This window comes from Salvelinus namaycush, chromosome 26, assembly GCF_016432855.1.
Source record: "Salvelinus namaycush isolate Seneca chromosome 26, SaNama_1.0, whole genome shotgun sequence".
NCBI classification, from domain to species: Eukaryota; Metazoa; Chordata; class Actinopteri; order Salmoniformes; family Salmonidae; genus Salvelinus; species Salvelinus namaycush.
In genome coordinates, this window is record NC_052332.1 from 10,317,710 (window position 1) to 10,345,421 (window position 27,712).

At 45.4% G+C, this 27,712-nt stretch overlaps 1 protein-coding gene across 1 annotated transcript in view; it reads right to left on the reverse strand.

The window, feature by feature from the left end:
• Positions 1-489: 489 nt before the first annotated feature.
• LOC120021864 (versican core protein-like) overlaps positions 490-27,712 on the reverse strand; it is a 36,158-nt gene continuing 8,935 nt past the window's right edge. Inside the window, exons 7-13 of the mRNA XM_038965709.1 lie at positions 18,925-19,038; positions 14,107-14,220; positions 5,628-5,786; positions 4,859-4,941; positions 1,404-1,548; positions 971-1,153; positions 490-859 (exon numbers count right to left, since the gene is read on the reverse strand). Of these exons, the coding sequence (XP_038821637.1) occupies positions 663-859; positions 971-1,153; positions 1,404-1,548; positions 4,859-4,941; positions 5,628-5,786; positions 14,107-14,220; positions 18,925-19,038 (995 nt within the window). The 3' untranslated portion in view covers positions 490-662. The remainder of the gene's footprint in view (positions 860-970; positions 1,154-1,403; positions 1,549-4,858; positions 4,942-5,627; positions 5,787-14,106; positions 14,221-18,924; positions 19,039-27,712) is intronic.

Here is a 27,712-nt window from a genome sequence, read left to right on the forward strand (position 1 = left end):
AAACGTTTCAGAAGGCGCTGGATAGAGATGTGTCCATCTCTAGAGCAGGAGAGGTCAAATTCTCCAGTTCTAGAGATGGACATTGGACACTGTGTTAACCATTAAGGCACTGTGTGTCACGGTTGTAGGAGGAAATAGACGTGATCTGGGGGTGGATTTCACTAAGCAAGATCAAAATCGAGTTAGCCAGCTAACTTAAATAAATATACTGAGACTTAAATTTGTCCTTGTTGAATTTGAAAGGGACTCAATCCTCTATGTAACGATGTTCATAACACCTGTTAATAAACTAGAAAAGTGTTTTATCAGATTTTATCAGAGTTAGCTTGCTGATTATGACTAAACCTTGTGAAATACCCCCATGCCGCTATCCAGATAAATTTACATACAAATGTACATACATATACATATATATATATATATATATATATATATATATATATATATATATATATATATATATATATATATATATGTATATCTATGGGTTCTAGCTAGCCCGCTGGATGTGATCTGATCTGAGTTGCTCTGGAATTAGGGATGCAGAATAACTGTATATTTTCTCAGAAATTCCCACATTTTCCAGAAATCCAGAAATTTGGGGAAAGTTCCTGGAATTTTGCAACCGTATCTGCGCTTTTAAGGACTGACCAGAGATCAGATTAGTGTTGCTGTCTCCTCTCGCTCTGCTGTTTTTGCTTTTGGTTGGAGGTCTTCCGTTGGTCTTGATTGTTTTGGTTGCTGTATTGTTGGTTTTGATAGTTGAACTGGTTGTGATTATTGTGATTGTACTGATTCTGGTTATGATTGTGATTATCCGTGTGTTTCCTAGAAGCGAAAGACTTCTGGTAGGTAGCGGCTGAAAAAAACAGAAAGAGATTGTTAATGTTGTTGGATCTAGGCCCTGATTAGTTGGGTGGGGGGTAGTCAGTTCTGGTAGTCAGAGACAGATGAAGTGGGCAGTACTCACGGCTCATGCAGGTGATCTTGGGGCTGTCCCATTGGCCGTTGTCACGGCAGCGGATGGTGGGGGGGTATCTCTGTATGAAGCCGTTTTTACAGTGGTAACGAATCAGAGTGTTGATCTCATAACGAGGCTTCATAGAACCAAACACACGAGCATCCTTCACTACTGGGGGCTGGCTGCAAGAGACTGGAGGGAGGAGAGAGGACAGGGGTTAGGTATGTATGTATGTATGTATGTATGTATGTATGTATGTATGTATGTGTGTGTGTGTGTGTGTGTGTGTGTGTGTGTGTGTGTGTGTGTGTGTGTGTGTGTGTGTGTGTGTGTGTGTGTGTGTGTGTGTGTGTGTGTGTGTGTGTGTGTGTGTGTGTGTGTGTGTGTGTGTGTGTGTGCGTGTGCGTGCGTGCGTGTTTGCGTGCGTGCGTGCGTGCGTTACCTGTGCCCTTCTTGCAGGTGAAGGTGAGGTGATAGTTGCAGGGTACGTCATTCCACTGTCCTCCCTCGTGCCAGATCATCACCACACAGTCCTCTCCAGACTGGAAGAAACTGTCTGGCTGGTTGGGACGCCAGTGCTCATATTGCTGCAAATACAATCACACACTGTCATCCTCCCCAAAGTTTAGGCCTTTTTACATGCAGCCACATTCATTAGCACCTTTCCTGCATCCCAGTTACTCTGATAGGCCCCACGGCCCTCATACAGTATAGGATCCTCAATCAGACTACACCTGACCTATAAGCTAGTCACCACATAACACGGGAGGAATCTTAATGTAACTTCTTCGCAAATCTCATTAATGACTAGCTGCTATAGGGACCAGATGACAATACATTTCAACAAATTTATTAGGACATTACATACAGTTCCTTTTTGAACCCCGCTATTCATGTTTCACTATTTTTTATTTCATGACATTCACTGAGGAGGATGGATCTCTCCTTCCGCTGAGGAGGAGCCTCCACTGATGGAGACTTCTACTGCAGTGGTTCCTTATCTATTACTGTACCACTAACTGAATTTTACTCTGCCCCGGAGTACCCCTGAAGTACCCCCTAATGTGCATTTTACCAGTAGGCCTATGGTCTCATGAGTCTTCTTAAGTATCCCCTGTGGGTATGCCAAGTACACCCAGGGGTGCTAGTAATTGGGGACTATAGATCCTCAAAAAGATCTACAGCTGCACCATTGAGAGCATCTTGACTGGCTGCATCACTGCTTGGTTTGGCACCTGCATGGCATCCGACCGCAAGGCGCAACAGAGGGTACGGCGTAGGGCCAAGTACATCACTGGGGCCAAGCTCCCTGCCATCCAGGACCTCGATACCAGGCGGTGTCAGAAGAAGGCCCAAAAAAATGGTCAAAGACTCCAGCCACCCAAGTCAGAGACTGTTCTCTCTGCTACCGCATGGCAAGCAGTAACGATACACTAAGTCTGGAACCTACAGGACCCTGAACAGCTTCTACTCCCAAGCCCTAACACTGCTAAAAAGTGAGTTAAATGGTTAACCAGATAGGGACTATCGTTTTTCCCCCCCTCATCTATCTACAAACACAATACCCCATAATGACAAAGCAAAAACAGGTTTTTAGATTTTTTTGCAAATGTATTTAAAAAAAACGGAAATATCACATTTACATAAGTATTAAGACCCTTAACTCAGTATTTGTCCCGAAGCCACTACTGAGTTGTCTTTACTAAGTGCTTAGGTTCATTGTCCTGTTGGAAGGTGAACCTTCACACCAGTCTGAGGTCCTGAGCACTCTGGAGCAGGTTTTCATCAAGGATCTCTCTGTACTTTGCTCTGTTCATGTTTTCCTCGATCCTGACTAGTCTCCCAGTCCCTGCTGCTGAAAAACATCCCCACAACATGATGCTGCCGCCACCACCACGCTTCACCGCAGGGATGATACCAGGTTTCATCCAGACGTGACACTTGGCATTCAGGCCAAAGAGTTCAATCTTGGTTTCATCAGACCAGAGAATCTTGTTTCTCATGGTCTTAGAGTCCTTAAGGTGACTTTTCTCATGTGCTTTTTACTGAGGTGTGGCTTCCGTCTGGCCACTCTACCATAAAGGCCTGATTGGTGGAGTGCTGCAGAGATGGTTGTTCTTGTGGAAGGTTCTCTCATCTCCACAGAGGACCTCTGGAGCTCTGTCAGAGTGACCATCGGGTTCTTGGTCACCTCCCTGGTCAAGGCCCTTCTACCCCGATTGCTTAGTTTGGCCCGGTGGCCAGCTCTAGGAAGAATCTTGGTGGTTCTAAACTTCTTCCATTTAAGAATGATGGAGGCCACTGTATTCCTGAGGACCTTCAATGCTGCAGAAATGTTTTGGTACCCTTCCCCAAATCTGTGCCTCGACACAATCCTGTCTCGGAGCTCTACGGAAAATTCCCTCGACCTCATGGCTTGGTTTTTGCTCTGACATGCAAGGTCAACTGTGGGCCCTTATATAGACAGGTGTGTACCTTTCCAAATCATGTCCAATCAATTGAATTTACCACAGGTGGACTCCAATCATGTTGTAGAAACATTTGAAGGATGATTAATGGACACAGGATGCACCTGAGCTCAATTTCAAGTCTCATAGCAAAGGGTCTGAATACTTATGTAAATAAGGTATTTCTGTTTTTTATTTTACTAAATTAGCAACATTTTCTAAAAAAACTCTTTTCACTCTGTCATTACGGGGTATTGTGTGTAGATTGATTAGCGAAAAATACAATTTAATCCATTTTAGAATAAGGCTGTAACGTAACAAAATGTGGAAAAAGCGAAGGGGTCTGAGTACTTTCCGACTGCACTGTATCTACCTCAATTACCTTGTACCCCCGCACATCGGCTCTGCACTGGTACCCCTTGTATATAGCCAAGTTATTGTTATTCATTGTGTATCTATTATTACTGCATGTTCAAATGTTCTCTTATTTCTCCATTATTCTCTTTCTCTTTGCATTGTTGGGAAGGGCCCGTAAGAAAGCATTTCACTGTTAGTCTACACCTGTTGTTTACGAAGCATGTGACAAATGAAATTGGATTGGATTTGAATCGTGCTGAGGTGGAGTAAAGGTGTCAGCTTCAGTTCGGCTGGCCGAATACTCGCATACTCCTTTAAAATACAAAAAAGTGGCAATAGTACTGTTTGTCCAATTTGGGACGCCGTAGCACTTCCTCAAAATAGTCAGAATTCATCTAAGATCATTTAAGAAATCTGTCATTCATTTGGATGTTTTTGCCAAATAGAGTTTAGTCAGTGGCTGTAATATACAGAGAAGCCATTTGGGGGCGCTCCATCTAAGTGAGCCAGCCCCATAATCTCTATGTGTAGCTGACCCAAACGTTTAGCCAACTCCCCCCACCACCACCAACAGGCAGATGGACATGGAGACAGGAAGAGTTCTCCCAATCTCTACCCGTCGATCACCTCTCTCTTCCCTGGGCTCTTTTTGTCACAGTGTCCCTGGTCCAAACGTCTTCAACAATACAGTGACGCATGACACCTAGAACTGAACAAGGGTGTGTCTCGCAGTACTGAGAGATAACTCCAATAAAACAACATTGTTTCAACATTATCATCTGTGTCTCTCTCTTATGGCTGTGCGTGGACAGAAACACACACACACACACACACACACACACACACACACACAAACACACTGTCCTTCCTCCATATCTCAGTCCAGACGTCATACAGAGAAAACAGCTGGACAGAGTGTGTGTGTGTGTGTGTGTGTGTGTGTGTGTGTGTGTGTGTGTGTGTGTGTGTGTGTGTGTGTGTGTGTGTGTGTGTGTGTGTGTGTGTGTGTGTGTGTGTGTGTGTATATATATATAATAATAAGTAACACCCTTATCATATAATATCTTATCAGGGTTATTTTCTCCTGTCTTACCATGATGCTGCCGTCAGTCCAGCGGAAGTCTCTCTCAAACATCTTGTCGTTTAGACCGATCCACTGGTAGTCATGGCCCAGACCTGGGGGTTAGAAACAGAAGTTAGACCTGGTTGTCTTTAGCTCTACCACAGGAAATAACAAAGACATTTTAAGACGTGTTAATAACGAGCTTCATGTTCCCAAAGACTGCTTTCTTAGCCCAGAAACACTGCCAACCTCTCCCTCTCTCCCACTTTCCTGAACTCTGTACCTCCCTTCTCCCCTCCCCCTTCCTGTCTTCCCATCTTCCTCTGTCTAACCCAATAACGCTGGCATGTTTACAGAACAGATTACAGAGTGTGTGAGAGAGAGAGAGAGAGAGAGAGAGAGAGAGAGAGAGAGAGAGAGAGAGAGAGAAAGAGAGAGAGAGAGAGAGAAACGATACAGACAAAAGGAGAGGTAATCATCCCTAGGGAATAGAATGAGTCCATCCTGTATACAAAAACCACCAACCCCCTTGCACAATGAACCATCCCCAGTAAACGAGTCAGAAACCGGGTATTGTTTTTACCCCAGCCAGCCTTCTGAGCGGCATGTTGCACAAACACCAGTCTTTCACAGTTTGTTTTCTGAGTTTGTGTAGAGACTCATAAAAACAGGTTCATATGGACAATTGAGTGCTACGTACACATTATCTCTATACCCCATACTCTCTACCTACTGACCTCTCACCCTAACCTGGGCCTGTGACCTATGAATTATGAGAACCTAAAGGAGGTGGACTTACCGTTGACATACAGCTGCTCCTCCTGTGACAGGACACTGACGAGGTGGGCTCCTTGGAGACGACACTCCCTCTCGGCAGCATCCCAGGTGCGACGGTGGGTGATGTGCTTATAACAATGGCTCTGGAACTTCTGCCAGCCATATTCACACACCTCTGTGTCTGGGGGGGGGCGAGATGAACCAATGACTAACAATATCTACAGAGATAAAACAAATGACACAAACTTGGAGGCGAAGAGAGAGAGAGAAACAGAGAGCAAAAGAGGGTAAAACAGAGTGAGAGAGTGGAAGACCCCAAAACATTCCATCACACAGCTCTACAATGTCAAGAGATGAAACCAGATGATGAAACCAGCCAGCTGGTTCTGAGGCTCAGTTCACCAACTCAAACCAACCCCATAGAGCCTCAGGAGAGCCCTCAGAAAATCTGGCCCAACCAAATCATCACAAAACAAAAATAAAAATATCACCTATTGGAAAGACACCACAAAAAATCTAAGTAAACTTCAATGCTATTTGGCTCTAAACAGACAGTACATGGTAGCAGACTATCTGACCACTGTGACTGATAGAAAACTGAGGAAAACATTGACTAGGTACAGACTCAGTGAGCACAGTCTGGCTATAGAGACCGGTCGTCACAGACAAACCTGGCTGCCCAGAGAGGACAGGCTGTGCTCACTCTGCTACAGGGGAGAGGTAGAGACAGAGCTGCATTTCCTATTACACTGTGACAAATACTCAGACCTAAGAGAATATTTCTTTCCCAAAATTATAATTCAATACAAAGAATTTGAAACTATAAAAGATGAAGAAAAAATCTAATATTTATTGGGTGAAAAGCCAAAATGCGCAGTTTTGGCAGCCAAATATGTGTCCTCCTGCCACAACCTGAGGGACAGCCAGTGAAAAGTGCAAAGTAATGTTGATAATATTTCCCATCTTGTTTTGTTTTGTCTTTCATACCAGGTCATGTGTCTTCTCAAGTCATATTGACACTGGTCTACTACTGTTGCTTTAATGTATTGTTGTTCTGATTAATATTGTTGTTGTAGTTGTTGTTAATGGTAATCCCATGTCCACTACTACTATTATTATTGCTGTTGGTCCCACCATTTATTTATATATAAATATATATATATTTTGTATATATATATATATACATATATATTTGATTTTGATTTTTCGATATGTATACTTTGACAATGTAAGTAATAATGAACTTGCATTGTCAATAAAGTCAATTGAATTGAAATTGAATTGAAAGATAGAGAAACTAAAACAAAGGGTGAATTGTAAGACAGAAAAAGAGAGAGATAGAAAGAGAGAGACAGACAGACAGACAGACAGAGAGAGAGAGAGACAGACAGACAGAGACAGAGAGAGAGAGAGACAGACAGACAGAGAGAGAGAGAGAGAGAGCCATAGAGAGACAGAGAGAGAGACAGAGAGAGACAGAGAGAGAGACAGAGAGAGACAGAGGATTGAAGGATTGAAGTCCTCTGCTTTTGGGCTAAAGAGCAGAAACCCAGACTTCCTGAAAGAAATTGATGATGTTGATATTGTAGTACTACAGGAAACATGGTGCAGAGGTGATGTTTCCACTGGCTGTCCACTAGGTTATAGGGAGATAATCATACCATCCACTAAATTAAAAGGAATCAAACAGGGCAGAGACTCAGGGGGAATGTTAATATGGTATAAATCTGAACTAATTAATTCAATCGAATTGATCAAAACAGGAGAATTCTTTATCTGGTTAAAAATCAACAAGGAGGCTATCTTGACAGATAAAAACGTCTTCCTCTGTGCCACATACATTCCCCCCTCAGAGTCACCCTACTTCAACGAAGAGAGCTTCTCCATTCTAGAGGGAGAGATTAGTCACTTTCAGGCCCAAGGCAACGTACTGGTCTGTGGAGACCTGAATGCTAGAACAGCAGAAGAACAAGACACTATTAACAGTCATGGGGATAAACACCTACCAGGAAGCAATAACCTTTCCCTCCCCACATACCCCCACAGAAACAACTATGACAAAGTGAAAAACAAAAACGGAGTACAGCTCCTGAGGCTCTGTCGAACACTGGGTCTGTACATAGTCAATGGCAGGCTGAGAGGAGACTCTTTTGGTAGGTACACTTACAGCTCATCCCTTGGCAGCAGCACTGTAGACTACTTCCTCACCGACCTAAACCCAGAGTCTCTCAGAGCCTTCACAGTCAGCCCACTAACACCTCTCTCAGACCACAGTAAAATCACAGTGTATCTGAGAAGAGCAGAACCCAACCATGAAGCATCACGACCCAATAAATTACATGGTACTAAACAAGCCTATAGATGGAGTGCAAACAGTACAGACATCTACCAAAAAGCAATTAGTAGCCAAAAAATACAATCTCTCCTGGACAACTTTTTAGCTTTAACATTCTCCTTCAGCAATGAAGGTGTAAATTTGGCCGTTAGAAACATAAACTTTATATTTGACAAATTAGCCTCCTTGGCTAATCTAAAGAAGCATAAGAGCAAACCAAAAATAACAGATAATGAAAAATGGTTTGATAATGATTGCAAAAATCTAAGAAAGTCATTGAGAAATATATCTAATCAAAAACACAGAGAACCAGACAACAAAAATATACGCCTTCAATATGGGGAAACACTGAAGCAATACAAACGCACCCTAAGAACAAAAAAGGAACAGCACATTAGAAATCAACTGGTTGGAATTGAGGAATCCATAGAATCAAACCACTTCTGGGAGAATTGGAATAAATTAAACAAACCTCATCATGAGGAATTGGCTATCCAAAATGGGGATATGTGGAGAAATCACTTTGCAAACCTCTACAGCAATATAACAAAGAGCCCAGAACAAAAAGATATACAAGAAAAATTACAAATCCTTGAATTAGCAGTCAAAGACTATCAGAATCCTGTAGATACCCCAATTACAGAAGAAGAATTATTGGAAAAACTATGCAATCTCCAACCCAAAAAGGCCTGTGGTGCTGATGGTATTTTAAATGAAATGATCAAATATACAGACCACAAATTCAAATTGGCTATACTCAAACTCTTCAACATTATCCTCACTGCAGGTATTTTCCCCGATATTTGGAACCAGGGATTGATCACACCAATCTATAAAAATGGAGACAAATTTGACCCAAATAATTACAGAGGAATTTGCGTTAACAGCAACTTGGGGAAAATTCTCTGCAGTATTATAAATAGCAGACTACATCATTTCCTTGACGAACACAACGTCCTGAGCAGAAGCCAGATTGGATTTCTAAAAAATTATCGTACAACAGACCACATTTACACCCTCCACACTCTAATTGATAAACAAGTTAACCAAAACAAAGGCAAAATCTACTCGTGTTTTGTAGATTTCAAGAAAGCATTTGATTCAATTTGGCACGAAGGTCTTTTTTATAAACTAATAGAAAGTGGTATTGGAGGGAAAACATATGATTTTATTAAATCAATGTACACTAAAAACAAATGTGCGGTTAAAATTGGCAACAAGCAAACAGACTTCTTCTCTCAGGGGCGGGGAGTGAAACAGGGCTGCCCAATAAGTCCAACATTATTTAACATCTACATTAATGAATTGGCAAAAACATTAGAAGAATCGGCAGCACCTGGTCTCACCCTACACAACACTGAAATAAAGTGTCTGCTGTACGCAGATGACCTGGTGCTGCTGTCTCCCACTAAAGAGGGGTTACAGCAGCACCTAGATCGTCTTCACAGGTTCTGTCAGACCTGGGCTCTGACCGTTAACCTAAAAAAAACTAATATAATGATATTCCAAAAAAGGTCGGGAAATAAGGATGACAAATATAAATTCTATTTGGACACAGTTCTATTAGAACACACCAAAAACTACACATATCTAGGACTAAATATGAGCAACACAGGTAGCTTTCACATGGCTGTGAATGAGCTGAGAGACAAAGCAAGAAGAGCATTCTATGCCATTAAAAGGAACATCAAAATTGAAATTCCAATTAGAATCTGGCTCAAAATTTTTCAATCAGTTATAGAACCAATTGCTCTATATGGCAGTGAAGTATGGGGTCCACTCTCTAATAATGAATTCACCAAATGGGACAAACATCCAACTGAAATATTGCATGCAGAGTTTTGCAAGACTGTATTGCAAGTACAAAGAAAAACTCCAAATAACGCATGTAGGGCAGAATTGGGCCAATACCCCCTCCTCATTCGAATAGAAAAAAGAGCCATCAAATTTTACAACCATCTAAAAACAAGTGACCCTAAAACATTCCATCACACAGCTCTACAATGTCAAGAGATGAAACCAGAGAAGAGTCCCCTCAGCCAGCTGGTTCTGAGGCTCAGTTCACCAACCCAAACCAACCCCATAGAGCCTCGGGACAGCCCTCAGAAAATCTGGCCCAACCAAATCATCACAAAACAAAAAGAAAAATATATCACCTATTGGAAAGACACCACAAAAAATCAAAGTAAACTTCAATGCTATTTGGCTCTAAACAGACAGTACATGGTGGCAGACTATCTGACCACTGTGACTGATAGAAAACTGAGGAAAACATTGACTAGGTACAGACTCAGTGAGCACCGTCTTGCTATAGAGACCGGTCGTCACAGACAAACCTGGCTGCCCAGAGAGGACAGGCTGTGCTCACTCTGCTCCAGGGGAGAGGTAGAGACAGAGGTGCATTTCCTACTACACTGTGACAAATACTCAGACCTAAGAGCATATCTCTTTCCCAAAATTATAACTCAATTCAAAGAATTTGAAACTATAAAAGATGAAGAAAAAATCAAATATTTATTGGGTGAAAAGCCTAAATGTGCAGTTTTGGCAGCCAAATATGTGTCCTCCTGCCACAACCTGAGGGACAGCCAGTGAAAAATCCCATTTAGCTTAGTTTTGTTTTGTCTTTCATACCAGGTCATATGTCTTCTCAAGTCATGTTGACACGGTTCTACTACCATTGATTTAATGTATTGTTCTGATTAATATTGTTGTTGTAGTTGTTGTTAATGGTGATCCCATGTCCACTACTACTAGTATTATTACTGTTGGTCCCACCATTTATTTATATATAAATCTATATATATTTTGTATATATATACATATATATTTGATTTTTATTTTTCGATATGTATACTTTGACAATGTAAGTAATAATGAACTTGCCATGTCAATAAAGTCAATTGAATTGAATTGAATTGAATTGACAGAGAGACAGAGAGAGAGAGAGAGACAGAGAGAGACAGAAAGAGAGAGAGAGAGAGACAGAGAGACACACAGAGAGAGAGAGAGAGAGACAGAGAGACAGAGACAGAGAGAGAGAGACAGAGAGAGAGAGAGAGAGAGAGAGACAGAGAGAGAGAGAGCGAGACAGAGAGAGAGAGACAGAGAGACAGAGAGAGAGAGAGAGAGAGAGAGAGGGACAGAGAAAGAGACAGAGAGAGAGAGAGACAGAGAGAGAGACAGAGAGAGAGAGAGAGACAGAGAAACCGAGAGCGAGAGAGAGAGACAGAGAGACAGAGAGAGAGAGAGAGAGAGAGAGAAACAGAGAGCGAGAGAGAGAGACAGAGAGACAGAGAGAGAGAGAGAGAGACAGAGAGAGAGCTCCAGCTGGCTGAATGAGCTCACAGACTCTTAGGCTCACAGTTGAAACTCATTAGCCTGTTTCGAAACACTCACACGTACCTATTCTCTAGGCCAAACACGCAAGCTTACCTCGCTGTCATGGACTCACGCACATTGAACCCGCCTGTGTTAGGCCAGTCAATAGATGAGTACAGAAGGGCATGCTACTGCACAAAGGGACTGTAGCGCCATAGTGAACCCTCTTTGTTAATGTTGGACTTGGTTAGATTTGGTCATGGAATGCATGCCAGTGTGCCCACAATGCTACACTATATGGCCAAAAGTATGTGGACGCACCTTCAAATGAATAGATTTGGCTATTTTAGCCACACCCGTTGCTGACAGGTGTATAAAATCGAGCACACATGCAAACTCCATAGACAAACACAGGCAGTTGAATGGCCGTACTGAAGAGCTCAGTGACTTTCAATGTGGCACTGTCAATAGGATGCCACCTTTCCAACAAGTCAGTTCGTCAAATGTCTGCCCTGCTAGAGCTGCCCCCCGGTCAACTGTAAGTGCTGTTATTGTGAAGTGGAAATGTCAAGGCCACACAAGCTCACAGAATGGGACCGCCGAGTGCTGAAGCGAGTAGCACGTAAAAGTCGTCTGTCCTCGGTTGCAACACTCACTACCGAGTTCCAAACTGCCTTTGGAAGCAACGTCAGCACAAGAACTGTTCGTTGGGAGCTTCGTGAAATGGGTTTCCATGGCTGAGCAGCTGCACACAAGCCTAAGATCACCATGCGCTATACCAAGCATCGGCTGGAGAGGTGTGAAGCTCACAGCCATTGGATTCTGGAGCAGTGGAAACGCGTTCTCTGGAGTGATTTATCACGCTGGTATTCCAACGGACAATCTGGGTTTGGCGGATGCCCCAATGCATAGTGCCAACAATAAAGTTTGGTGGAGGAGGAATAATGGTCTGGGGCTGTTGTTCATGGTTCGGGCCCCTTAGTTCCAGTGAAGGGAAATCTTAACGCTACATCATATAATGACATTCTAGACGAATCTGTGCTTCCAACTTCGCGGCAACGGTTTGGGGAAGGCCCTTTCCTGTTTCCGCCTGACAATGTCCCCGTGCACAAAGCGAGGTCCATACAAAAATGGTTTGTGGAGATCGGTGTGGAAGAACTTGACTGGCCTGCACAGAGCCCTGACCTCAACCCCATCAAACACCTTGGGGATGAATTGGAACGCCGACTGTGAGCCAGGCCTAATCGCCCAACATCAGTGCGCGACCTCACTGATGCGCTTATGGCTGAATGGAAACAAGTCCCTGCAGCAATGTTCCAACATCTAGTGAAAACCCTTCCCAGAAGAGTGGAGGCTGTTATAGCAGCAAAGGGGGGGACCAACTCCATATTAACGGCCATGATTTTGGAATGAGATGTTCGACGAGAAGGTGTCCACAATCTTTTGGCTGTGTAGTGTACGTCAGAACACCATGATCCGGCGCCCTGCTGGCTTGGATGAGGTCACCATTCACAACATGAATCCCTGGTGAGCTGTTCTCGTAGAACAAGAAGTCGGAATAGTTGTTTAGAGTAGTTCCATCATTCTGGAAGTTTATTCTGTGCGTTCTACTCTGGAATGTTGAATGTTGAAGTTCAATAGGTTACGAAAAATGTATTGATGAGAAAATTGATATGGCGAATGCCAATCTGTTAAAAAAACTATTTTAATTTCTCGAGTATGTTATGCTTGTTTCCCACAAGAATTGATGTTATATTCATCGCTAGGGAATGACCAGTTCCATTCATACCATACCGGCTGAATAAGCAGGCCTTTGTGATGTCATTTATTATAATGGGTTGGAATTACTAGAGAAACATACAACCCATATATGGTATTTAACCTTATAAAGGGCTGAACCAAGACTGGTAGACAGAGAAAGAGAGACAGAGAGAGAGAGAGAGAGAGAGAGAGAGAGAGAGAGAGAGAGAGAGAGAGAGAGAGAGAGAGAGAGAGAGAGAGACCGAGGGAGAGAGAGACAGAGAGAGAGAGAGAGACAGAGAGAGAGAGAGAGAGAGAGAGACAGAGAGAGAGAGAGAGAGAGAGAGAGAGACAGAGGGAGAGAGAGAGAGAGACAGAGGGAGAGAGAGAGGGAGAGTGAGAGAGAGAGACAGAGAAAGAGAGACAGAGAGCGACGGAGAGAGAGAGAGACAGAGAGTGTGTGTGTGTGTGTGTCTGTGTATGTGTGTGTGTTAGGTGGGGGGTTATGAACTCTTTACCCAGGACCTCAGGCTGTCTATCAGCAGCAAACTTCAGATCAACTTCATTAACTTATCATACACTCTTCCCTCGCTAAGCACACACACATTTTGTTTTGCATGATATTTGTGTATATGCACTGTGCAGACAGTAAGAGTGTGAATGTGCACAATGCATGTATGTACAGTAAGTGTGTGTGCACGTGAGCCAATGTGTGTGTAGGTTAGTTGTTGAATAATAGTAGCAATACTGGCAGTGGACCTGGAACTAATCAAGTGTGGACTGTGGATCTAACGCCCAGTATCAGGGGATATGCAGGGAGCAGAGACATGACTCACTGTGTGTGTGTGTGTGTGTGTGTGTGTGTGTGTGTGTGTGTGTGTGTTCCCATCAGACACAGATGTAGTCACATTGGTTTCCCAGCCTGAACCAGAGAATGTAGTCTGTCTACTGACTAAATATGACCAAGAGCTGGCAGTTCCACTATTCCACAGAATTATTTACCACATTTGGACAGAACTGTGAGTTGGCTTGAAAGGCTGTCTCTTTTTTGTAAAAGCCTTGATTAGGGTTTTAAAGCAGCTGCACCGGTGTGTGTGTGTGTTACCTTGTTCACAGAGCTGTCCTGTGTAGCTGGGTAGACACAAACAGGTGAAGGAGTTGACTCCGTCCATACAGGTGGCTCCATTACGACATGGGTTGGACTGGCACTCATCAACATCTACACAAATAACAGAGACAATATGATATCTCTGTGTGTGTGTGTGTGTGTGTGTGTGTGTGTGTGTGTGTGTGTGTGTGTGTGTGTGTGTGTGTGTGTGTGTGTGTGTGTGTGTGTGTGTGTGTGTGTGTGTGTGTGTGTGTGTGTGTGTACCTGTCTCGCAGCGCAGTCCAGTGTATCCAGGTGGACACACACAGATGCTGGCTCTGCCTCTCTGGTAGCAGGATGCTTTGTTCAAACACACATTCACTGTGCACTGCGGCAGTCCTGAGACACACACACATATATATATCATCATCATCATCATCATAGCGAGGCCATCAACACCATGATCAACATCATCGTCATCAATAACATCAGCATCATCATCGTCAAGAACATTATTATCATCATCAACATTCAACAACAACCATGAGAGCAGAGAAGACAGCGGCCATGATGACATCACCAACCCATTGTTAAACCACTGAATAGACTCTGAGATTTACACCTACCTCTGACATCGACAGTCTGGTCCACGATGTAGTAGTCAGTTCCTGTTTCAGGCTGGTATGTGGACTGAGGTTCTTCAGGAGCATGGGGGCCGGCCTCCAGCAGAGGAGGACCAATCACCTGGTCATAATCCACAAACTCCTCCCCCTCGGGCAGGGGGGTCTGGGAGGTCAGGGCCCAGTCGGGGATGGTGCGGGAGGGAGGTGGAGTGGAGGGGTGTGCAGTGGGTGTGTGTGTTTGGTTCAGGTGCTGTGGGGTCTTCTGATCTGTGGTAGAGTGACTGGTTTGTTCCTTATGGTGGGTGGGGGGGGATCTAGGGTGAGAGGGTTGTTTGGTTTGGTCCTTAGTGTGGGTGGAGTGATCTCTATGGTATGTGGTTTGGTTCTTGGTGGGATCCCTATCGTGTGTTGGACGCTGGGTGGTTTGTGTAGGGGGGTACTTGGATCGATCCTTAGTGTCTGTGGAGTGATCTTTCTCCTGTGTGGCAGGTTGGCGGGAGTGGTCTCTGTGCTGTGTAGAAGAGTCTGTGTGATGTCCAACGTGGTCTCCTACAGTCACTCCTGCCTGGGTTGGCATGGTTCCTGGTCTGGCACCTGGTGTGGATCCTGGTTTGGGTGTAACAGTCAGTCTTGAAATGCTGTCTCTTTTTTGTAAAAGCCTTTATTTTAGTGTTTTAAAGCAGCTGCATAGGTCAAATCAAATCAAAGTTTATTTGTCACGTGCACCGAATACAACAGTGAAATGCACCAATAGTGCGAAAAAAAGGTATGTGTGTGTAAGTAAAGAAATAAAACAACAGTAAAAAGACATTTGAAAATAACAGTAACAAGGCTACATACAGACACCGGTTAGTCAGGCTGATTGAGGTAGTATGTACATGTAGATATGGTTAAAGTGACTATGCATATATGATAAACAGAGAGTAGCGGCAGTGTAAAAGAAGGGTTGGGGGGGGACACAATGCAAATAGTCGGTGTGTGTGTGTGTTACCTTGTTCACAGAGCTGTCCTGTGTAGCTGGGTAGACACACACAGGTGAAGGAGTTGACTCCGTCCATACAGGTGGCTCCATTACGACATGGGTTGGACTGGCACTCATCAACATCTACACAAATAACAGAGACAATATGATATCTGTGTGTGTGTGTGTGTGTGTGTGTGTGTGTGTGTGTGTGTGTGTGTGTGTGTGTGTGTGTGTGTGTGTGTGTGTGTGTGTGTGTACCTGTCTCGCAGCGCTGTCCAGTGTATCCAGGTGGACACACACAGATGCTGGCTCTGCCTCTCTGGTAGCAGGATGCTTTGTTCAAACACACATTCACTATGCACTGCTGCAGTCCTGAGACACACACATATATATATCATCATCATCATCGTCATAGCGAGGCCATCAACACCATGATCAACATCATCGTCATCAATAACATCAGCATCATCATCATCATCAACATTATTATCATCATCAACATTCAACAACAACCATGAGAGCAGAGAAGACAGCGGCCTTGATGACATCACCAACCCATTGTTAAACCACTGAATAGACTCTGAGATTTACACCTACCTCTGACATCGACAGTCTGGTCCACGATATAGTAGTCAGTTCCTGTTTCAGGCTGGTATGTGGACTGAGGTTCTTCAGGAGCATGGGGGCCGGCCTCTAGCAGAGGCGGACCAATCGCCTGGTCATAATCCACAAACTCCTCCCCCTCGGGCAGGGGGGTCTGGGAGGTCAGGGCCCAGTCGGGGATGGTGCGGGAGGGAGGTGGAGTGGAGGGGTGTGCAGGGGGTGTGTGTGTTTGGTTCAGGTGCTGTGGGGTCTTCTGATCTGTGGTAGAGTGACTGGTTTGTTCCTTATGGTGGGTGGGGGGGAATCTAGGGTGAGAGGGTTGTTTGGTTTGGTCCTTAGTGTGGGTGGAGTGATCTCTATGGTATGTGGTTTGGTTCTTGGTGGGATCCCTATCGTGTGTTGGACGCTGGGTGGTTTGTGTAGGGGGGTACTTGGATCGATCCTTAGTGTCTGTGGAGTGATCTTTCTCCTGTGTGGCAGGTTGGCGGGAGTGGTCTCTGTGCTGTGGAGAAGAGTCTGTGTGATGTCCAGCGTGGTCTCCTACAGTCACTCCTGCCTGGGTTGGCATGGTTCCTGGTCTGGCACCTGGTCTGGTTCCTGGTCTGGCACCTGGTGTGGATCCTGGTTTGGGTGTAACAGTCAGTCTTGAAAGGCTGTCTCTTTTTTGTAAAAGCCTTGATTAGAGTTTTAAAGCAGCTGCATAGGTCAAATCAAATCAAAGTTTATTTGTCACGTGCACCGAATACAACAGTGAAATGCACCAATAGTGCGAAAAAAAGGTATGTGTGTGTGTGTGTGTAAGTAAAGAAATAAAACAACAGTAAAAAGACATTTGAAAATAACAGTAACAAGGCTACATACAGACACCGGTTAGTCAGGCTGATTGAGGTAGTATGTACATGTAGATATGGTTAAAGTGACTATGCATATATGATAAACAGAGAGTAGCGGCAGTGTAAAAGAAGGGTTGGGGGGGGGGACACAATGCAAATAGTCGGTGTGTGTGTGTGTTACCTTGTTCACAGAGCTGTCCTGTGTAGCTGGGTAGACACACACAGGTGAAGGAGTTGACTCCGTCCATACAGGTGGCTCCATTACGACATGGGTTGGACTGGCACTCATCAACATCTACACAAATAACAGAGACAATATGATATCTGTGTGTGTGTGTGTGTGTGTGTGTGTGTGTGTGTGTGTGTGTGTGTGTGTGTGTGTGTGTGTGTGTGTGTGTGTGTGTGTGTGTGTGTGTGTGTGTGTGTGTGTGTGTGTGTGTGTGTGTGTGTGTGTGTGTACCTGTCTCGCAGCGCTGTCCAGTGTATCCAGGTGGACACACACAGATGCTGGCTCTGCCTCTCTGGTAGCAGGATGCTTTGTTCAAACACACATTCACTATGCACTGCTGCAGTCCTGAGACACACACATATATATATCATCATCATCATCGTCATAGCGAGGCCATCAACACCATGATCAACATCATCGTCATCAATAACATCAGCATCATCATCATCATCAACATTATTATCATCATCAACATTCAACAACAACCATGAGAGCAGAGAAGACAGCGGCCTTGATGACATCACCAACCCATTGTTAAACCACTGAATAGACTCTGAGATTTACACCTACCTCTGACATCGACAGTCTGGTCCACGATATAGTAGTCAGTTCCTGTTTCAGGCTGGTATGTGGACTGAGGTTCTTCAGGAGCATGGGGGCCGGCCTCTAGCAGAGGAGGACCAATCGCCTGGTCATAATCCACAAACTCCTCCCCCTCGGGCAGGGGGGTCTGGGAGGTCAGGGCCCAGTCGGGGATGGTGCGGGAGGGAGGTGGAGTGGAGGGGTGTGCAGGGGGTGTGTGTGTTTGGTTCAGGTGCTGTGGGGTCTTCTGATCTGTGGTAGAGTGACTGGTTTGTTCCTTATGGTGGGTGGGGGGGAATCTAGGGTGAGAGGGTTGTTTGGTTTGGTCCTTAGTGTGGGTGGAGTGATCTCTATGGTATGTGGTTTGGTTCTTGGTGGGATCCCTATCGTGTGTTGGACGCTGGGTGGTTTGTGTAGGGGGGTACTTGGATCGATCCTTAGTGTCTGTGGAGTGATCTTTCTCCTGTGTGGCAGGTTGGCGGGAGTGGTCTCTGTGCTGTGGAGAAGAGTCTGTGTGATGTCCAGCGTGGTCTCCTACAGTCACTCCTGCCTGGGTTGGCATGGTTCCTGGTCTGGCACCTGGTCTGGTTCCTGGTCTGGCACCTGGTGTGGATCCTGGTTTGGGTGTAACAGTCAGTCTTGAAAGGCTGTCTCTTTTTTGTAAAAGCCTTGATTAGAGTTTTAAAGCAGCTGCATAGGTCAAATCAAATCAAAGTTTATTTGTCACGTGCACCGAATACAACAGTGAAATGCACCAATAGTGCGAAAAAAAGGTATGTGTGTGTGTAAGTAAAGAAATAAAACAACAGTAAAAAGACATTTGAAAATAACAGTAACAAGGCTACATACAGACACCGGTTAGTCAGGCTGATTGAGGTAGTATGTACATGTAGATATGGTTAAAGTGACTATGCATATATGATAAACAGAGAGTAGCGGCAGTGTAAAAGAAGGGTTGGGGGGGGGGACACAATGCAAATAGTCGGTGTGTGTGTGTGTTACCTTGTTCACAGAGCTGTCCTGTGTAGCTGGGTAGACACACACAGGTGAAGGAATTGACTCCGTCCATACAGGTGGCTCCATTACGACATGGGTTGGACTGGCACTCATCAACATCTACACAAGTAACAGAGACAATATGATATCTGTGTGCGTGTGTGTGTGTGTGTGTGTGTGTGTGTGTGTGTGTGTGTGTGTGTGTGTGTGTGTGTGTGTGTGTGTGTGTGTGTGTGTGTACCTGTCTCGCAGCGCTGTCCAGTGTATCCAGGTGGACACACACAGATGCTGGCTCTGCCTCTCTGGTAGCAGGATGCTTTGTTCAAACACACATTCACTATGCACTGCTGCAGTCCTGAGACACACACATATATATATCATCATCATCATCGTCATAGCGAGGCCATCAACACCATGATCAACATCATCGTCATCAATAACATCAGCATCATCATCGTCAAGAACATTATTATCATCATCAACATTCAACAACAACCATGAGAGCAGAGAAGACAGCGGCCTTGATGACATCACCAACCCATTGTTAAACCACTGAATAGACTCTGAGATTTACACCTACCTCTGACATCGACAGTCTGGTCCACGATGTAGTAGTCAGTTCCTGTTTCAGGCTGGTATGTGGACTGAGGTTCTTCAGGAGCATGGGGGCCGGCCTCCAGCAGAGGAGGACCAATCACCTGGTCATAATCCACAAACTCCTCCCCCTCGGGCAGGGGGGTCTGGGAGGTCAGGGCCCAGTCGGGGATGGGGCGGGAGGGAGGTGGAGTGGAGGGGTGTGCAGGGGGTGTGTGTGTTTGGTTCAGGTGCTGTGGGGTCTTCTGATCTGTGGTAGAGTGACTGGTTTGTTCCTTATGGTGGGTGGGGGGGAATCTAGGGTGAGAGGGTTGTTTGGTTTGGTCCTTAGTGTGGGTGGAGTGATCTCTATGGTATGTGGTTTGGTTCTTGGTGGGATCCCTATCGTGTGTTGGACGCTGGATTGTTTGTGTAGGGGGGTACTTGGATCGATCCTTAGTGTCTGTGGAGTGATCTTTCTCCTGTGTGGCAGGTTGGCGGGAGTGGTCTCTGTGCTGTGTAGAAGAGTCTGTGTGATGTCCAGCGTGGTCTCCTATAGTCACTCCTGCCTGGGTTGGCATGGTTCCTGGTCTGGCACCTGGTGTGGATCCTGGTTTGGGTGTAACAGTCAGTCTTGAAAGGCTGTCTCTTTTCTGTAAAAGCCTTGATTAGGGTTTTAAAGCAGCTGCACAGGTGTGTGTGTGTGTTACCTTGTTCACAGAGCTGTCCTGTGTAGCTGGGTAGACACACACAGGTGAAGGAGTTGACTCCGTCCATACAGGTGGCTCCATTACGACATGGGTTGGACTGGCACTCATCAACATCAACATCTACACAAATAACAGAGACAATATGATATCTTTGTGTGTGTGTGTGTGTGTGTGTGTGTGTGTGTGTGTGTGTGTGTGTGTGTGTGTGTGTGTGTGTGTGTGTGTGTGTGTGTGTGTGTGTGTGTGTGTGTGTGTGTGTACCTGTCTCGCAGCGCTGTCCAGTGTATCCAGGTGGACACACACAGATGCTGGCTCTGCCTCTCTGGTAGCAGGATGCTTTGTTCAAACACACATTCACTGTGCACTGCGGCAGTCCTGAGACACACACACATATATATCATCATCATCATCATCATAGCGAGGCCATCAACACCATGATCAGCATCATCGTCATCAACAACATCAGCATCATCATCGTCAAGAACATTATTATCATCATCAACATTCAACAACAACCATGAGAGCAGAGAAGACAGCGGCCATGATGACATCACCAACCCATTGTTAAACCACTGAATAGACTCTGAGATTTACACCTACCTCTGACATCGACAGTCTGGTCCATGATGTAGTAGTCAGTTCCTGTTTCAGGCTGGTATGTGGACTGAGGTTCTTCAGGAGCATGGGGGCCGGCCTCCAGCAGAGGAGGACCAATCACCTGGTCATAATCCACAAACTCCTCCCCCTCGGGCAGGGGGGTCTGGGAGGTCAGGGCCCAGTCGGGGATGGGGCGGGAGGGAGGTGGAGTGGAGGGGTGTGCAGGGGGTGTGTGTGTTTGGTTCAGGTGCTGTGGGGTCTTCTGATCTGTGGTAGAGTGACTGGTTTGTTCCTTATGGTGGGTGGGGGGGAATCTAGGGTGAGAGGGTTGTTTGGTTTGGTCCTTAGTGTGGGTGGAGTGATCTCTATGGTATGTGGTTTGGTTCTTGGTGGGATCCCTATCGTGTGTTGGACGCTGGGTGGTTTGTGTAGGGGGGTACTTGGATCGATCCTTAGTGTCTGTGGAGTGATCTTTCTCCTGTGTGGCAGGTTGGCGGGAGTGGTCTCTGTGCTGTGGAGAAGAGTCTGTGTGATGTCCAGCGTGGTCTCCTACAGTCACTCCTGCCTGGGTTGGCATGGTTCCTGGTTTGGCTTCTGGTCTGGTTCCTGGTTTGGGTGTAACAGTCACCTGTCCCTCCACCCCAGGCCACACCGGGGGAGCTTCGATGGCTCCAGGACTCCCGGGGCTAATGTATCTGGGGTCTTCAGGTTGGTACACCTCCTGTGCCGAGCCTTCCTCTTCTGCCGATGAAGACCCCTCGAAGTCCCCCGCCTCTGTCTGTGATGTAGCATGTGTGTCCTTGGTGTAAGTATCAATAGTGTTTGTGTCCTTAGTGTGAGTAGAGTGTGCGTGTGATGGAGTGTGTGTGTCCTTGGTGTAAGTATCAATAGTGTTTGTGTCCTTAGTGTGAGTAGAGTGTGCGTGTGATGGAGTGTGTGTGTCCTTGGTGTAAGTATCAATAGTGTTTGTGTCCTTAGTGTGAGCAGAGTGTGTATGAGACGGGGCGTGTGTGACACTCTCCGCCCCTCCAATCTCCGTCTCGTCTGTGACCACGCCTGATTGGCTGTCTGAGGCGGGGGTGGGTCGGGTGTCTTCTGCTGAGCCCTCCTGGGTACGGCCGCCTGACCCTTCCATGTCCTCATCAGGGGAGATGCCATCTGGGGAAGTATAGGGGGAACCAGGGGATGAGGCTGGGGATGTGTGTTGGGAAGTAGGGGTTGTTCCTTTGGAGCTCTCCGTCTTTCCTGTCCTGTCTCTGCCTGTGCCTCTGTCCGTGTCTTTAGCTGTGTGTCTGTTTGTATCTCTGTCTGTGTCTGTAGCAGTGGACTCGCTGGTCTCTCCAGTATGGATGGAGTCATAGTCAAAGGGAGTGAGGCTCTTCTCCTCTCCTTGCTCCATCTCCCCTCCCAGTTCACCATAGACTGGTGTGGCCATCTCAAACTGGTCTCCTCTAGCCTCCTGCTGAATGAATAGGTGAATGAATGAATAAGTGAATGAATATTTATTGTTGTGTCGTATCACTTTATGCAACCCATCTCAGTTATGCTTTTTTACTTCCATTGTCCTTGAAAGAGAGGCTAAATATCTCTCACACATCCAGACAGCCACAGTGAATCTGACCTGGTGTTTCCCGTTGATGAAGCTGAGCATTGGGGGAAAAGGGATGGGATATATGCCGTCAGAGTCCTCACTGCCGCGAATGGCCTCACTCTGGGTAACTGGGAAGGCTGGGATGAGAGGGGACTGGAAATCTCCATTACCCCCTAAAGGGTGTCCCAGAATCTGCAGGATGTGGTCCACTGGAAACACAGGAACAACCCAGGGAGAGTAGGGGGGTCAGAGAAAGAGTGAGGGTGTGCGTCTGTCTGTCTGTGTGTCTGTGTGTGTGTGGACGTCCTTAACTATTCTTGTGGGGACCAGAAGTACCGGGGGAAAAACTGGGGACATTATTTCTAGGGTGTTTGTGGTGAATTGTGTGTCCCCACAAGGTTAGCTGTACAAGACTGTGTGTGTGTGTGTGAACATTATGACCTGCAAATCCTACAGATTCAGGTCTACCAGAAACACACCACAGTAAAACCCTAATGCACATTGTTGATAAATGATAATTGTTTCAGCATTGCAATATGCCAATATGCTGTTATACCATCCACAAAGACTTAATAGTGTATGCTGTGTGTTGGCTATGACTGGTTCAATGAGAGCCAGAAGTATTATTTGAACAATGCAGGTTTGTGTCTTCATTAGGTCTTTATTGTACACATGGAACCTATATCGCGGGAACGGGTGCAAGGGGAAACACATTTGGACAGGGTAGCACTAAACCTGAGGTTAGTTATGTTTCTGGGGACAAATAAAACCATGTGAGATGGTAGACTTTTAATCTGCCGTTGAATGAGTGTGTGTGTGTGTGTGTGTGTGTGTGTGTGTGTGTGTGTGTGTGTGTGTGTGTGTGTGTGTGTGTGTGTGTGTGTGTGTGTGTGTGTGTGTGTGTGTGTGTGTGTGTGTGTGTGTGTGTGTGTGTGTGTGTGTGTGTGTGTGTGTGTGTGTGTGTGTGTGTGTTTGTGTGTGTGTTTGTGTGTGTGTATGTGTGTGTGCGTGCGTGCGTGTGTGCGTGTGTGTGCATGTGTGTGCGTGCATTCGTCATACTTAACCATGTTAATAAAACCCAATCCCAACCTAAAGAGGTGTCCGTCCCTTTGTGACCCTGAATCAGATACATCTACTATATGCGAAACAGGAAGATTTAACTACACAGATGTAGGATCTTAATTTGAGCTAGTTTGCTACAACAGGAAAATAATCCTGCTGCAACAGGAAATGTGAATTATTATGTGATTTATAATTAATGGACATTTTAGTAGGAGTTGATACATTTTTCGTTAGGGCAAATCAAGTCTGAAATGTCAAAGTCAAAATTACAAACTTTAGAAGCCTTTAAAACTCAAATACACTACAAGTTTGCATTTCCTGCTGTGCAGGAAAATTCTCAGCAACAAAAGGGTGATGAAATTAAGAACCATCTTTTATACTCAATATTTTAATGTCTCAATTCCCTTTAGTTGTGTAGAAATTGTGGAACTATAACCCACTGAGGAACTGAACTCTTATTGAGTTACTGGTTGAAATATGACCTAATACAGGATCCAACATACAATATGTCCCTTTAATAATAAACAATAGCCATTCATAAACGTTAGGGCTTGGATCGGAGCCGGTAGACTCACACACATTAAAAGAGAAAGGGGGAGAGGCATGGGGTGGGGTGTATGTTGGGAAGGAATGAAGGGAGAGATGGGAATGTTAGAGGGGGATGAAGGGAGCAGACTGAGGGAGTAATTAGTTGAGAGTGATTACAACGCTGATTGATCTGAAAGAGGCTCTGCCATTTGACCTCAGGGTCATGTGTGCCTCTCTTTCTCTCTCCCGCTCTCTCTGAAAAGTAACTGCCAAGCTAAAAAAAACGAAGATTGAGTTAACGTGTTTCCACATCTGTTTGTGCAGAATCTGCGGATGTGTTTACATGTAAACTGGTTGTAAATGGACAGCGATGATAAAGACACAACTTCTCAATTAAACCAAGACAACAAACAGCTGGAAAGCATCCAGAGGTGATCCTCCTCAAGACAGAGATTTCCTTAAGACATCACTGGAAGCACGCAAGCAGGCACATCAGACCCGGAGGCAGAAATAATCAGTCAGACGGGCCTTTGATTTCCACGTCTTTTCACAAGACCTTATATGCTTTTTTAAAAATGGCTGTAACAGTAAAGACCATAGGCAGCTCGTGGGTTTCAAGTTTGAGGCAGCTTACAATTTATCCTAACATTTCTACCCATCTGCGTGCCAGTTATGATTCTTTTGACATGTGCATTTTATTGGAACAGTTGAATTTCAATAACAACGTTTTCGTTTCGCAGAATCATTGTCACGTGATTAATCATAAAAATCTGAAGTAAAATTCTACTTTGCCCAGAGCACTAGACTCTATCACATGGACCATTGATACACTGTGATCTATTGGCGGCTAAAGAAATGAGAGCCTATAACTCAGCTATAAAGCAGTAGGCGTATAACTTCCATCGTCAACTAAGTAAAATACATAGGCCTAAAGCCGGCAAATAAAAGCAGTAGAAAATATCCTGATGAAAATTCTGGTTCTTTAAATCACAATCTATCTACTGCGCCTGTCTGCATTCCTTTCTATCTGTCTTGATTTGAGCTATTCCTAGTGACGTGGTACATTGTATGAAATCATCACTTGGTCCGGCTGGACGCTGTCCCTAGCGAACTTGCAACATTGTATCAACTAGCCTATAAATCAAATCAAAGTGTATTTGTCACATGTGCCGAATACAACAGGTACAATACAACACCTTACAGTGAAATGCTTACTTACAGGCTCTAACCAATAGTGCAAAAAAGGTATTAGGTGAACAATAGGTAAGTAAAGAAATAAAACAACAGTAAAAAGACAGGCTATATACAGTAGCGAGGCTATAAAAGTAGCGAGGCTACATACAGACACCGGTTAGTCAGGCTGACTGAGGTAGTATGTACATGTAGATATGGTTAAAGTGACTATGCATATATGATGAACAGAGAGTAGCTGTAGCGTAAAAGAGGGGTTGGCGGGTGGTGGGTGGGACACAATGCAGATAGCCCGGTTAGCCAGTGTGCGGGAGCACTGGTTGGTCGGCCCAATTGAGGTAGTATGTACGTGACTGTATAGTTAAAGTGACTATGCATAGTTTGGCGATACAATCATGAGAACATACCTCGAAACAGAGGTGTTATGTCCACATACACAGAGTTAGCAGTGTTGAGATAAGAGTTTGTTTGGTTGTGTATTATTAAATGGAACATTACCTTGTCATCGGAGTCGACAGTAAACTCTCACCTGATTGATTCCGGTCGTGCACGTTGACGATGATGAGGTGGATTGGTGGTTTGGTGGGCGAGGCCTCCTTATGGATAGCCACCGATTTGTCCATGCCGTATGATTCCGTGGCTCCTGGTTGGCTGTGGGTTGTTGTTCTAGAGCTCTTGCCCTCCTCCTCCTTGTAGACCACAGCAGGCTGCTGTCCTGTCACTTTGTCCCCACCTGAGTGGCCATGCTCTGGGGTGACCGACCCTGGATACCCCTTTGGATGTCCTGGGTACCCTGGTTGTCCTGGGCGCGAGGGGTCCGACCCCAGTCCTGTGTCTGCCGTGAAGCCCTGTGTGGGAGTCATCACTCCCCGGTCCTCCCCCTCACTCTCCCCATCAATACTGCTCCCCTCCCCACTCCCACTGCTCTCCCCCCTGCCTGAGCCTGTCTGAACCTCCCCCTCTTCCTTGTCTCCGCCCTGGTTGATGTCTAGTTGGGGGTGGGTGGGCTGGGAGCGGATGGTGGGGAGAGGGGGCAGCTGCAGGGGGAGCATGGGATCACCCATGGAGGGCAATGACTCTACCTTGGTTAGGTCTGGGAAATCGTACTCAGGGAACTGAGTGGTACCAACAGAGAAGTCTGTCTTTTGGTCTGTCGTTCTGTCTCCTATCTGGGTAGTTCTGTCTTTGTCTGTCGTCTTGTGGTCAGTGGTGGGATACTCGTCTTTGGCGGCGTGTGTTTCGTCAGAAGTAGTGGAATGTCGGACTGTGCCTGTATAAGCTGTATCATGTGGTCCACCTGTATGCTGACTTCTGTCTTGGCCAGTTGTTTGGTGTGGTCTGTCTGCGTGGTGAGGTTTGTCTACAGCTGTGCGGTCAGTTCTGTCTGCCGGAGTTGTGCCTGTAAGGTTTGTGTGGTAGGTAGTGTGAGGTTCGTCTGTAGCCGTGTCTGTCCTGCGAGCATCCGTGGTCGTCACAGGTCCAGGAGGGGGAACCTCTGGTTCCTTACCTGCAGAAACAGAGAGGAGGGGTTTAGCTCTGGTGACGTCACAAAACGTTTCACGTTGCCGCTATGAGGTGGTCTCTCAGATTATATCACCTGAGATCAGAGTCAAGGTACTCCAAGGCAAATAGAAAGACTAATGAACATGCTGTGCCATAGTAAATTAAAGACAAACGAATAACAGAATGCTATCGGAGAACGCTAAACATGGTGTTGTCAGAATCAGAACGGTGTCAGCTCACAGCAGCAGGCTGGAAAAGGATATCAAACCCAGAGAGTTACATTTTTAAAGAGCGACGTCAGCCGATAAGAATCGTCAAGTGTCAGTGCCAGCGGGGGTCAGTCTGTCAGAATGTCTCTCTGTCTCTCTCTGCCAGGAGGTCTGTATTTTTAGACTGCAAGGCGTGTGAACTGTGTTAAGAAATGTTGTTTTAGGCCAACTGTAAACCTCCGACTTCCCTTTTCCCCTGGCATAAGTGAGTATGCATACACACACCCGCAAACACACACCTAGATGTGCTGAAGCGTTTCCTTTGGCTACGCCCAGCCTGCTATGTTCCAACACTGGTGCACATCTTTAGGCAACATGTCTCTTATTTTCCTCCTGTAGAAAATAGCAACATGTCTTATTTTCCTCCTGTAGAAAATAGCAACATGTCTTATTTTCCTCCTGTAGAAAATAGCAACATGTCTCTTTTCCTCCTGTAGAAAATAGCAACATGTCTCTTTTCCTCCTGTAGAAAATAGCAACATGTCTTATTTTCCTCCTGTAGAAAATAGCAACATGTCTCTCTTTTCCTCCTGTAGAAAATAGCAACATGTCTCTTTTCCTCCTGTAGAAAATAGCAACATGTCTCTTTTCCTCCTGTAGAAAATAGCAACATGTCTCTCTTTTCCTCCTGTAGAAAATAGCAACATGTCTCTTTTCCTCCTGTAGAAAATAGCAACATGTCTCTCTTTTCCTCCTGTAGAAAATAGCAACATGTCTCTCTTTTCCTCCTGTAGAAAATAGCAACATGTCTCTTTTCCTCCTGTAGAAAA